At 45.0% G+C, this 12,938-nt stretch overlaps 1 protein-coding gene across 3 annotated transcripts in view; it reads left to right on the top strand.

The window, feature by feature from the left end:
- The window catches only part of LOC111844961 (uncharacterized), a 4,848-nt gene extending 3,581 nt beyond the window's left edge, over positions 1–1,267 (top strand). For 2 of the 3 annotated variants that reach the window (XM_072717910.1, XM_023813916.2), the window contains exon 2: positions 1–1,267. This exon is cut by the window's left edge. In XM_072717910.1, coding sequence (XP_072574011.1) covers positions 106–1,185 — 1,080 coding nt within the window. In that variant the 5' untranslated portion in view covers positions 1–105 and the 3' untranslated portion in view covers positions 1,186–1,267. The other variant, XM_023813918.2, reaches the window with a different exon arrangement.
- Positions 1,268–12,938: the final 11,671 nt, after the last annotated feature.

The following is a 12,938-nucleotide window of genomic DNA, read 5'->3' on the forward strand; positions in this document are numbered from 1 at the left end:
TTCCCGAAGCCCCCTATGCTCTGCAAATCTGCCTGCACCACCTTCCCTGCACCCAGCCTCCTTCCTTAGCCCAAACCTTCTTGAGCCTGCTCACCTCGATGGTTCATGGACAATCCACTAATAGACCCAATTAGAGACAGTGATCCAGAGGAGGTTGACGATCCCAACGAGCTAGCAAAGCTTCCCGCCGTGTGGATTGTCCCGCTATTACCAACCAGAGTTACGGTGCTGGAAGAGAAGACTGGAGGAAGCCAGGTCCGAGCTGATGCTGGCAACGAGAAGCCGCTACCACACCCAAGTCTCCTCGAAGAGGCCACCACTCTTCCCGAACATCTAGAGTCTAGCCCACAAGGATCCGCTCTGCCTGATCCTCCAGAGCCTGGCCCGGAAGAGGCCACCACTCATCCTAAGCCTTCAGAGTCTAGCCCACTGGGGCCCGCTCCTCCTGTCTTCACCTCTGCTGCACCCCCAGAGGCTGTCCTCACCTCTGCTGAACTTCCAGAGCCTGTCTTCACCTCTACTGCACCCCTGAGGGCCATCCTTGCCTCTGCTGTGCCTCCAGAACCTCCATTCCGGGCTCTCAGCCCAGAGAGGACCGTTCCACCCATGTTCCAGGCTCCCGGCCCAGAGAGGGCCGCTCCGCCTGCGTTCCAGGCACCTGGCCCAAAGAGGTCCGCTCCACCCAAGTCCCAGGCTCCCAACCCAAGAGAGGCCACATCACCCGCAACTGGCCTCGTGGCATCCATGCTGCCCAAAACGGACCCAGGTGAGACCACACCCCCAGTCAGAAACACAGTTCTGGGCTGCTCGGCCTGTTCTGCTTCATCTAACATCCTGCAGGGAATATCAGTGGTCACTCCAGGTGCCCTGGTTGCGCCTTGTTCATCTCCAGGTTCCCCAGCTGCCCCCTGCTCACCTAATGATGTCCTGTCAGTACCTGGCTCGTCTGGTGGTGTCCTGCCGGCCCCCACCTCATCTCCCTTCATCATTTGGGTGGCCTTCTCACTGCTGCCCAAATTCCTTTGCCGGCCCCTGCCAGCCCGATGCCCAACTCCACTGCCACCTGACTCCACGACCTCCGCTGGCCTAACACTTGACTCCAGGGCTGCTGCCAGGCCGGATGGGATTGATCTGGAAGATGTTCTTTTGAAGGACTTAGAGTGGGACCCTCTGGCTTTGCCTTGAATCCTGCTCCGTGAGTCCCTGCCTCAGCCAAAGGCTTAGGTCAATCCAGTCCCAGGTCCCACGGCGGCCACCGGTATCGGGTGGGACCCAGATGAAGGGCTGGCTGAGTCTCCGTCTTCCAGGGGGAGGAGATGGGGGCACACCGTCTGTGCCAGCTTAGCTTCCCAGACTCCTGCTCATGCAATGCTGACCACCAGGGCTGCTCTCCTGCAGAGGGGAGGGGACATGTGGTGCACTCATGCTCGGCCCTGCTGTCTCCTTAGGCCCCCCAGCCCTGTCTCTGTTGCCTCTGTGCTTGTCTGTCCTGTCCTGGTGGTGGTGGTTGTCCCGCTTGCTGCCCTTCTGGTCCCTGGTGTAACTACTGCCGTTTCTGTGCCCCTGGTCATGTGGTGTGCCCTGTTCTGTGCTCTGTCCCTCGTGTCTTGCCTGGTGTCCGCTCTGCAGTCAGTTTTACCCCATGTAACTAGTCTGGTCCTGCACCATGTCGTTTGTTTTCTCAGTGCCATTGAGGTTTGGTCTCTATCCCTTCTGCCCAGTTCCTGACCCTGTCCTGTCTTTGCTCCCATCTGTCCCAGCCAGGTTGTGGTGGTGCACACTTTGGGGGGGGGGACTCTGTCACTAAACCTCCTTTCCATCCCTGTATGACCAACAGGGGTCACTGCTGGTCCTCTAGAATCCTCGTTTTTTCTTTCCAGCTGTGTCCTGTTCATAATTCCCGATCCTAATGTGATAGACGGCAACATCTGAATCATATCACTCTCTTGTTAGTCCTGTATATAAGTGCTTTCCAGCCCGGTGTCCCCCAGTCCAGTCATTAACATCAGTCCTCCTGTTGCTTGTGCCCTTCCCAGTGCCAGCCTTCCCATTTTGACCCCTCGCAGTCCTGTTTGTCTCCCTGCTCCTGTTTTGATAATAAAGCCCCTTTTGTTCTCCTGATGCCTGGCGTCGAGTCCTTCGTCCTTCATGTCATGACAACTACAAACCTTGGCAGAATCTTTTCCTGTAAGCATAACTAGAATAACAACAGTTAATACTGCTTTTCACATTTAAAGAGATAAAAAAATAATAAAATAGCCTATATTTATAAAAACTGATGTGAATAAAGATGAGTTGTACCTAATGGATACTGAATGAAACTCATACCAAAATATAGTTTAAAAAAAAAATAGATGCATGATAGGCTGTATAAACTTAGTATAAAACACTTGCATTAAATCTAAAATGCTATGCTTTGTGCAAATGCAAAACCTAGGTGTGTGTCCATGAAAAAGACAGTATATAGGCCTATTCTGTTGATAACAACATGACAATGTAATGCTAAAGAGTTGAGAAAATAATGTATAATTGCATATCATCTACAAGAACGTATAGCTGAACTAAAACTGAGGTATCATGCCGCTTGGACACTTTTGAAATGTAATTTAATCAGTAGATTAAACTACATTTTGATCAGTAGAAAAGCATTTGCACCAATGGGCATTTCGTTTTAAAGTTTCCCCATAGCTTGCCAGATCTATATCCCTGTTTAAACTAAGTTGTGAAAGCTGTCAGCTCGACGCACGTTTGCTAGCGGTCGGAAGACCTGAAGAGAGCGACTTCAGAGAACCGAGGAAAGCTGGGTCCAGCTGCTTGCACGGTTACGAATTAAGAGCCCAAACTGGTCACATGGCCGCTGGTCAGGCACACACAGAGACCCGGGACCCCTCTGCTCACCCAGGCACGTTTATCCTACTGTGGCACAGCTGCAGCGCGCCAGGGCCCGGGGAACGGGCTGACCCGCCAGAGATAACTCCCTCCAGGTGTTCAGGGCAAGAACAAAGGCCCTTTTCAGCCCCTCATGGGAATGAAGAAGCCTCTCCCTTGTTTCAAAACATGCAGCAAGGGTAGAACAAAACTTCAGACCGCAATATTCTGTTACAGTATCAAAAAAAGGAAAAATAAATTATGTGGAAGAGCAGTAGAGCCAGATTAGATGGTGCACCACAATTAAGTATAATTAATAATAACAATAATAATAATAATAATAATAATAATAATGACCCTGCACACAAGGGTGTAGATTTGGATATGGACAGTAAAGACATGCCCCTACAAATAATGTACCAGTGAAGTACTGTGTGTTTGTTGGGGGGGGGGGGGCATTCCGGGTAGATGTTGGAGGATGGATGTAGAATTCCAATGTTCACAGTAGTTTTTGCTTTAGCTCCCCTAAACAGTTCTTCACCCCCCCCCCCCCCCCCCAAATATATAGATGGATAGGTGGATTTGCACAAATTAGTTTACATAGTCCTAGTGTGTTCTTATTCATTTTTATTAAAATTGGAACCTTCAGTAAACCCCTATCCATCCTGAAAATAAAAATATTTCCTATTTGTGTATTAATTGAATTAAATAAAAAAAGATTTTTGACTTCCATTACAAAAGAGCGAAGGCACGACCAATCTCTAGAGGCAGCAGGTAGAAAGTGCTTGCGGGAGGCAGGCAGGAATGAATGAATGAATGAATGAGGCGCTTTACCGTGCCTCTATCTGGGCTCACGATCTGCTCTCCTGTCAGAGCCCCATATCCGCGCAGCTGACAGCTCCAAGGGCCTCGCCTTTGATGTCGCGCTGAGATCCTCATCCCGGTATTTCTACCCAATTCAGACAATATCGAGACGGTTGTTTACATTGTGAGGGAGTGAGAGGCGGCTTTGTGCCCGAGATCAGAGCGATTTGCAAAACGGGTCGGGGGCAGCGTAGAAGGAGAGCGGCTCGCCCGTGGGACCAGTCATCACGGGGTCTGTGCCGGCTGGTTTTTCCCTTTCACTGGGCATGACACTCACCTTGTCTACTTTCTCCCCCAACGTTAAATGCTTACGGTTTCCCGCACTTCAACATAATCGTGAATCTGAAGATTCGGTGATGTAAAGTAGCCGAATCACGGGGAAGACATCTTTCCGGAGGATCGCCAACATGCTGGCTGGTACCCTATGTACCCTAATTCAGTCCTTTGAAAGCAAACAAATTATTTAATTATGTTTTTTTTATTTTCAAGCGCCATTGTAATTGTTCGGTGTTTCGCGTGTTCCACATTTCTTCTTGGTATTACGGTTAATTCAGTTTCCCTATGTTTCTCCTGTCTATCAGGAAATAATGTTTCCCCTAATATTAAAGCAGAGGTATGTGAAATCACTCAGGTACATTATTACATGTGAATACAGTATTGTTATTAGTACCGAGGCCCGGAGTTGCTGTATACCTGTTTTAACAGGGGGGAACCAAATATCCTGGATGTCAGGAAATAATGTTTCTCCTAATATTTAGGCAAAGATGTATGCGAGATGTCTGAAAATCACTCAGGTACATTATTACATGTAAATACAGTAGATCGTCACGCATAATATAGTCTTATAAGCAATACTATACCGTTTTCATCAAGAAATATCTCTATCCAGCGAATTAAATAATTTAATTTATTAAGGCATGTGATGTTTTAAAATATATGGCTTGTTTACCTCAAGTGCTTCGTAAAAAGACATGAAAACAACAGCGAAACCGTGTACAAATCAGCGCGCGACAGGGGACACATAGGGAAACTGAATTGCCCGGAATGGCAAAAACTTTTTTATTTCGAATCGTGCCACCTAAATCCCGCTGAATCTGTTTATTCGACCATATGGCGATTAATGCCTGTGTTTCATCGTTTGTCCATCCTTCCGTTTTACTTTTTTATATTTTTGTGTCTACCGCTTTTTATTTCGTTCCTCGCTGTTCACTGTGTGTATTTTGTGTTTCAGCGGCAGACTATTTGCATAACCAATCTCCAGCAAATACGTTTGTGTCCCACCCCAAAGTACCGAAGTACCAAAGGTGTACCCCAGGTGGTTCGGCACGATCGGTACTCGAACTTTCGGTACTGGTACTCGACCGGAAGTCAATGGAAAAGCGAAAGTACCGAAAGTACCGTACCGAAAGTACCGTACTTTGTGCAGTGGAAAAGCGCCCCAACTCTCTAACAAAAGATGACTCATACCTAGACGTCCAGTTAAGTGGCTCAGACTCTTGTTTCTAATTCTACAAGAGTGTAAAATATATTTCTCTTCACACATTGATGGAGCAGTTTTACCATGAACACTGGCAGATATGTCAAGATACGGTTCTCAGAAAGACCGGGAGAACTGTTGGTACTGTTGGGGAACGTTACATCATGTTGTGAATATGTGAGATTCGGTTCCAGAACAAACACCCATTAATTTAACGCTGAGAAAGCGCCCATGGCTTTGGAGCACTGAGAACTACACAACCTTCTAGACCCTGTAAAGACAAGGAAAATATTTACCAAAAGAGACTTCTTGCAAGGTACACAAGCTGATTAGCTCTCCATTCTTGCATTGATTTTTCCACAGAATCTGAAGACCTATGGATTTGAGTGGCATCTACATATACAACAGTAAACAGTAAGTTTTTCAAGGGAAACCAACCGAAATATGTTCGTACAGAACACTTGGGGCGAACAAGGTAAACGTCCCCAGGATGAGGGCGAACAGGGCAGAGGAGGGCCTGAGGGCCTGCAGTGCACCGCGTTCAGCTGGGTGCAGAAGAGCTCGGAGCGGAGTGAGTTTTATACATTATTTTATTATTTCTCCCTCTCTTAGACGGTGGGCTCACTGCGGCGTGGCCAGTTGTGACAGTGGCCGATTGTTAGGGAGAAAGGCGCTCCGCGGGATTGTGTATCAGTGGATACGCGTATCAGCGTCCCATCGAGGGCCGGCGGAATGTGGTCACATTGTCATGCGATGTCGGGCCCCCGTCAGAAGCAGGGCTCTAATGTAGGGGATTGAATGACCCAACAATGTTTACATTCCCCCTTTTGCCCTGTGTGGACTGCTAGCTAGCGGCCCGGGGGGGGGGGGGGTACCGGGAAAACTCGAGTGCTTTCAATGGCAACATCAATGTCAGCTTTTGTTTAACGAAGCACTTAACATGCGTAACATCGGCCACGTTGTGGCCACTAGGATGGTATGGTTGTAATCATGTTAGGCTATTATTCTCCTGAGTGTAAGGAATAGGCTCCCCACTTCGCCGCAGTAATACTGTCATTATTAAAAGGGGAAAAGAATCGACATGAAGAGGCAACTTTTTTTTGATGAAACCCAACCCTGCTTTTGACATTTTTAATAAGGGGATCTGGAGGCCCTGAGACATGCCAGCCTCACCTGGTGTTTCCATATCGTTTTCGCGGATTCCTTTGACAGGTGAGCGCCAGAGTTATGGTGCTGAAGTTGCCGGTGAGGTTTTGACGGGAGACGGATGTTGGCAAAATGTTGCCATGAAGCTGATGCTTCATTTCTTAGGTACCCGCTAAAACACCGGGTCCAGCTACGGTCTGTTGGCGCGGCAATGGTCTGTGTCGCCATGCTGACGGGAAAGCCGCGCCAAAGGCGTCCATGGGCACGCTGTAATCCGCAAGGTCTAGATGTCTGCAGGGCAAATGCCACCTTCTGCCCCACAAAACAGGACATGGCCCTGATGGCACAGCCATTGGCAAAATCAACAAAACCCCAAAAGTACGCAAACTGCTCTTGGTCTAAAGACACTGCCCTCTTTAATCTGGACCCTGCAGGTCATGGCTTTGGGATACACAATTTATAACTAATGAAATATTATGTGAATTACATCCACAATTAGCCAAAATCAAAAACTATGATGCCATGGGGTGACGACTATATTTTTTTGTATTGATAATAATTAGCGCAGTAATTAGCAGTTAATCATGGAACAAACCAGAAAAGAACATGAGGGCTCTAGAACATTTTTGCCTTTTCCAGTAAATTAATACTAGGGGGATCGTGCAGAAATCACACTCACCACAGCTTATTTTTCACAAACTGGCCTTTCTATAAAATATCTCTATATTCTATACCTAGGATCTAAGGTTCCCTAAGACGTGCCACTGAGACAAAACACACTGGATTAGTGCAGAACACTGGTGATGCACGTCATTAGTTGAAAACAATAATAACAATAACACCGGAATCCAACAATCCTCCAGTGCAAATTCACAGAATGATTTAAATAACGGATGATGTAAATAATGGGCATTAATATGTTCTGCAGTAACCCTCTTGCAAACTATGACACTGCAATTTTTCAAAGGTTGCTAAGAACTGCTGCTAACTGGGTATTTTTGTGCAATTTTTTTTAGCCACCAGGGGTTAAACAAACAGCTGGGAGACCAAGCTAAATATTAAAAGTTTGTCAACAAAAGCAAAATGTGAAGTAATTTGCCAGGATAAGGGATGCCCAAAACATTTGGCACCAGTGTGCAAAACTGAGAATGATCTTACTGTATATATTTCAAGTGGTGCATAAACTGTGTTTAGATACAGTGTGGAGGCTTCAGGGATATGAAGTGATGTCAGTATTTTCACATGCGTAGAGTCATTACTTTCAGCCACAGATGGGCTTGTATAAACAGACACGTTATTCCAAGATCTGCTGAAATGCCACTAATGGCTGGAGCATTTACAGCTGTGATGTCATCAAGAACAAATGTAAAAATATGTGTTGTTTTATTGGTTGGCTATAGCTGCCAGTGTGATGTGATGTGGGTTGCTATGGCAATAACAGGTCACTGCCACGGCCGTCAACATGACTGTCACAAAATGTTTGTGACATGCACGTTAGAATGACCAATAGGCAGTAGAGCCTATCAACAACAACGGATCAAATTTATACTTTCGGTTCAACAGTCCTCCGCTGGGATGTCAGGTACAAGAAGAGAAACAGCCTTTGAGATGGTGGGATATCGTGGTTAAACGTGCGGCTCCCAAGAGAGAGATGTGTTTAGTTGGCAGAATTCGTAAATGGCAACTTACTCTAGTGTGGACAAAAGATTCCAGGAGCTCTAGTCTTCTTGTTCACAAGAACAGGCCTGGAAGAGTAAAGAGAGATTGCCACAGATAAAATGAAACAAAATGAAATGATGCTTTATTGGCTGTTTATAGTACATCTGTTTGTAATACTTCTTTTCACGTATCCTGTCTTTCTCTCCTTTGAGGCATACGCACACATACTGTGCTCGCAGCAAGTCGAGGGACCTTCAGATCAAACATCAAATTCGCATCACTTCTGTTGTCACGTCACTTGAATGAGTGAACTAGTTGGTGAAAGTCTTGGGTCCAGAGTTCCCCAATTGCAGTGCAGGACGCTAAACAAGTGAAAACTGTACATAAAACAACTTTTCAGCTGTATGTGGTACACATATGTGCAAAAAACAATACAATATAATACAGACAGTACAAAATACCACAAGGAGACTAGGTGCAGCAATGGACAGTGTTTAATTTAGTAATTTAGTAAAAATGTTGCAAATGTAATGGTTTCATAACAATAGCCCATTGACAAGCACATTTCTCCCATACAGACATTTTCTTTTTATTAAGTATGATAATATTTTTGACTGACTCAGTTCTCTTCTTGCCATTTTGCTATTAATTTCAGTTGCAGTCATTGGCTCCCGAAGGGATACTAAACACAAATCTTTGGTGATTTACGTTATCGCAAAGGTGTCACTAATTAAAAAGCACCCAATAAGACCGCTTGTCAAGGAACAACTCAGAACAGCTCATTTAGAATTATAATTTGAGTTTCAGTGTATTGCTACTTGAAATGAATGTTTTACTTAAAACTACTGGTTTATTCTATATATTTTTGTAAACATATGAATAAAGTATTTTTGTTATAAAGCTGATAAATTCACAACATGTTTAAGGAATTAAGCAAGCGTCGCGAGACTTTCTGTGAGCTCTGTACATATACACACGTGAATGTGAAGCTCAGGCCCTGAGAGCCAGATCAGCTGTTTCTGCAGTACCCCTGGGACCCTGCAGGGGCTTAGGAGCCTTACACAAGGGTCCAACAGGCATGTGACTATTCTACTGAGGACGGGATTTGAACCATTGACCTTCTTGCTGACAAGCACAAGGCCCTAACCTGCTGAACCTCACGCCCACTGAGATTTAATGGCCCATCGGTCTACTGAGATGAAATAGTCATTACCAAGGAAACGACTCATAGCACCACTCAGTCGTTACCATGGAAACTGATCAAAAACATTATGAACCATCGTTACCATGGAAATGGGTCAAAAACACTACGAATGGCATCTCTCACATGCACACGGGGCAGAGCAGGTGTAGCTGAAGAAAACTGAGGAAGGCTGAGTTCTGAGCGAGCGACATTAGGGACTTTGTCTCAAAGTGCAGCACCTGCGGTGCCCAGCAAACAAAGACGAGGCTGAAACCTCATCCTGCTTCGGCCTTGGTCGACTTGGTCTGGGGTAGGCATGGATCTTTTTACCGTGAAGAATGTGGACTTTCTCACAGCGGCCTGCGATTCAGACATCGGCGAGGTTCCGTATCGAATGATCCTCCAGCAGCCAGCATCACAGCAAGGCAAATTAAAACGGAACATTTCAGGCGGTGTCATGCAGACAGTGGTCCCCAGTTTTCCAGGAATAAAATCTAGTGTTTCTGCAAAAGATCTAGAATTATAGCACCTGACATCCTTGACACACAGCCAGGGGCGCCATAAAGGGGGGGGGGGGGGTGGGGGGGTAGTTAGGATGATAACGAATGACAGGGGCCCTAAAGATGTTGTAACTTTATCAGAATAATCGTGGTTGGGGGCCCAATAAAATATGCTATCATGGGGCCCAAAATCTCTAGCCACAGCAACTGAAAGCAGAAGCAGAGGTGAAATTAAAAAGCTGATACTTCTGGGTAGGGATGCGTAGAAAGGTCTTCTGGTGTGGAGGAACATCTCCATAGAAGAAACATCCAGGAGCATCATGGAAAAATATCACCCAAGGCTTCTGGGCTCCAAGTGCTTTCAGCCATCTTCTCTATTCAAGCATTTTACTGAAGCAGTTTAGGTTAAGTATCATGGCAAAGGGCAGTAATAGGAGAAGTCAAGGGTTCAAACCCAAGGCTGGGTGACATAACCAGGTACTGTGGAGTTACCAGCTGATGATTCCCACTCACCACAAGTCCAGAATCTCAGAATCATCCATTGCTACTTAGAGGCTCTATCAGAAGGGCCCCACCAGAGACATCGATTGTGAGCCTTTGCAAAATCATACTTTCACCCAGAAATTGTCTGCTGCCTCCTTCACCATTTTAATTAAATGGCGTTTTCAAGAATGCACCTTAGAAATAAACGCAACAAGGAAAAAGTTGTGAAAAGTTTAGTGTCTTTAGAAAAACAGGTGTATTTCAGAACATCACAGTGACCGCAGAGATATAAGCTAACCTCTGAAACACCTTCCTGGGGAGCATGTCGAGCTCCGTCACCAGAGCTGGAAAATAAAGAAGCATCGGGCATGTCTGAAAATCAATGCACGAGAAGATGGTGCCACACCACTTGGAACATCACGGCATGTGCACGTCACGTTTCATCCCACAGACAACAAAAGGTATTCATGAGCACGCGGTATGAAGACAGGCGGCAAGAACAATAGTGTTTTGTCTTAAAATGAAGAAAAAAAAAACTGGAAACGGAGATAAACTGAAGTACACGTGTCAGAATAATAATAATAGTAATAATTCATGCGTCATGGCCAAAAACTGATATTTACTTCCTGTGAAAAGAGCATTTCCATTGCCAACCAGAATCAACAAGGTTTTGTTTCTTTGCCCTGTTCAGCAATTCCATGTGTAAGACGATGCATCGGAGACGTAGTGGTTTTGTAATTGGCCCTTCCTGGCTGAATCCTTTGATTTCTGTCGCACTTGATGAATAACCTCGTGATAATCACGTTGTAGGCCAGCTGTCACTGGAGCACAGCTTGTTGTCTGGCAGGTGAGCTGTGAGAGCAAGGCTGAGAATGGCATACATCACCAGCGTTAAACTCACATCTCCGGTGGCTGTTCACATGTTAGCCTATTCCCCAGGAATAATTTATTCCGTCAGCGGTTAAATCTGTGTATTATTTACACTGATGTGTTTTCCCCAAAATATAATATTTGAAATATGGAATTTGCTGAACACGCAGAGTAATAATTGAAAATCCCTCTTTTTTTCTAATGTCTTCCTGCTGGTTTAAGTTCCTGCCGAGATCTTAATTATGCATTATGACTGCTTTATGAAGCTCTCAGCTATAATGCTCTAAGGATAACTTCATAATGCAGTACAAAGCATCCTTAATCTTTATACAGACCATTATAATGGTCGGTATATACAGTAGATTAGGGGGGGTCCCATCCCGTATGAGCTGGGGGTGCCCAATGGGGGGTCCCATCTCGTACGAGCTGGGGGTGCCTAATGTGGGGGGAGTCAAAAAGGAAATAGGCCTAATTCACAAAATTGCAGTGGAAATAGAATTTGCGATTTATAAGATATAATTTATTGGTATACAAAAATTATGCTTTCAAAACTCATAGTAAATGCCTTCTGAATAAACACAGTGTTTTAGGATGATATATATTAGGGTAATTCATTGCAAGGGGTCCATTCTTTTCTTTATCAGCAACACAAACTGATGAAATCGTTTCACATCCTGTAACTTTCCTATTCACCATTTTCAATACGAGCATGGACACGAACTGGACACGTTTTGCCTACAGACATAGGCAATGTTTTTGTAACATAAACCCAATCCCTGTCGGAGTCATCTGCAAGACATGGATCTCAGTCTCACGGGATGATAAATGGCAAGTATTATTCATTTTTGTTTGACGACGTATAATTTGTGCAAAACTTGAATATAAAGGCAGCTATTTGCTCAATCATGGCAAATTAATTAGGAGCTCCGAGGGAACAGAAAATTAAGCTGTATTAGGTTTAAGGGCTGATTTTTTTGAAAATTGAATTTCTACAATAATGAAATTACGAAACCTGTCAATATAATATAAGTAAGAACACATAATTACAGATACACAGTTTGATTCATCGAGGGCTCACGGACCTGCAGAGTGCATTAACTAGGAAGGCCAATGAGGCATAAACCCCAATGAGGTCCAATAACAGGTGCTTATAATAAAGGCATAATTAGCACAGAATACAGACCAGCTGTCGGCTGTCCTCCCCAGCAGCAAGGGGGGCTTCTCTGTAGATGCCGCGGAACTGACCATGAATCAGATGGTGAATTTTATAACTGCATCCTGCCCAGACTGCTGCCAAAGGTCCACCTTCAGTGAAATTTATCATTGCAAGTAAGTGGGTGAAATTGGTTTAATGAAACTGGCTTTAATGAAACACGGATTTGTTAGCTCAGACTTTCATGTGGACGCAGAGTCCAGCAAGACGCTACCTCCTCCTCAAGGTCTTATTGGTTTCAACTAGGTGCGGTCTGGACCGGTCCACTGTGTCCGCAAGCTGAAAACAGTGTCTAATGAACTGGGTTTGTTGTATGTGATGCGAAGGAGTGCTGTCTTAGGGGAACAAGCAGGGCCTAAACAAGGGTCTAACCTAAATGTATAACAAAGGGTTAATTTTCAAATAAATCGAGACAGCAATTTAAATCCCTTTCATGGCACATAGATAAGGCAATTGTCAGATTAATAATACACCCTAGATTGTGTAATGAGTTGAGGACAGGAGCCTCCTTTGTCCCAGCAAATCGGTGCCATTAAATGCAATGTTATGGCAGACAAGTATGATTTATTTTTTTTTTGTAAATATGGTTATATCATGACGTTTACGCCGCTAAGTTCGCTAATTCCCAGATCCTTTTGTGTTCCTTTGGCATTTGCAACATAGCAACAAATACAT

This window comes from Paramormyrops kingsleyae, chromosome 11 (genome assembly GCF_048594095.1).
Source record: "Paramormyrops kingsleyae isolate MSU_618 chromosome 11, PKINGS_0.4, whole genome shotgun sequence".
Taxonomy (NCBI): domain Eukaryota; kingdom Metazoa; phylum Chordata; class Actinopteri; order Osteoglossiformes; family Mormyridae; genus Paramormyrops; species Paramormyrops kingsleyae.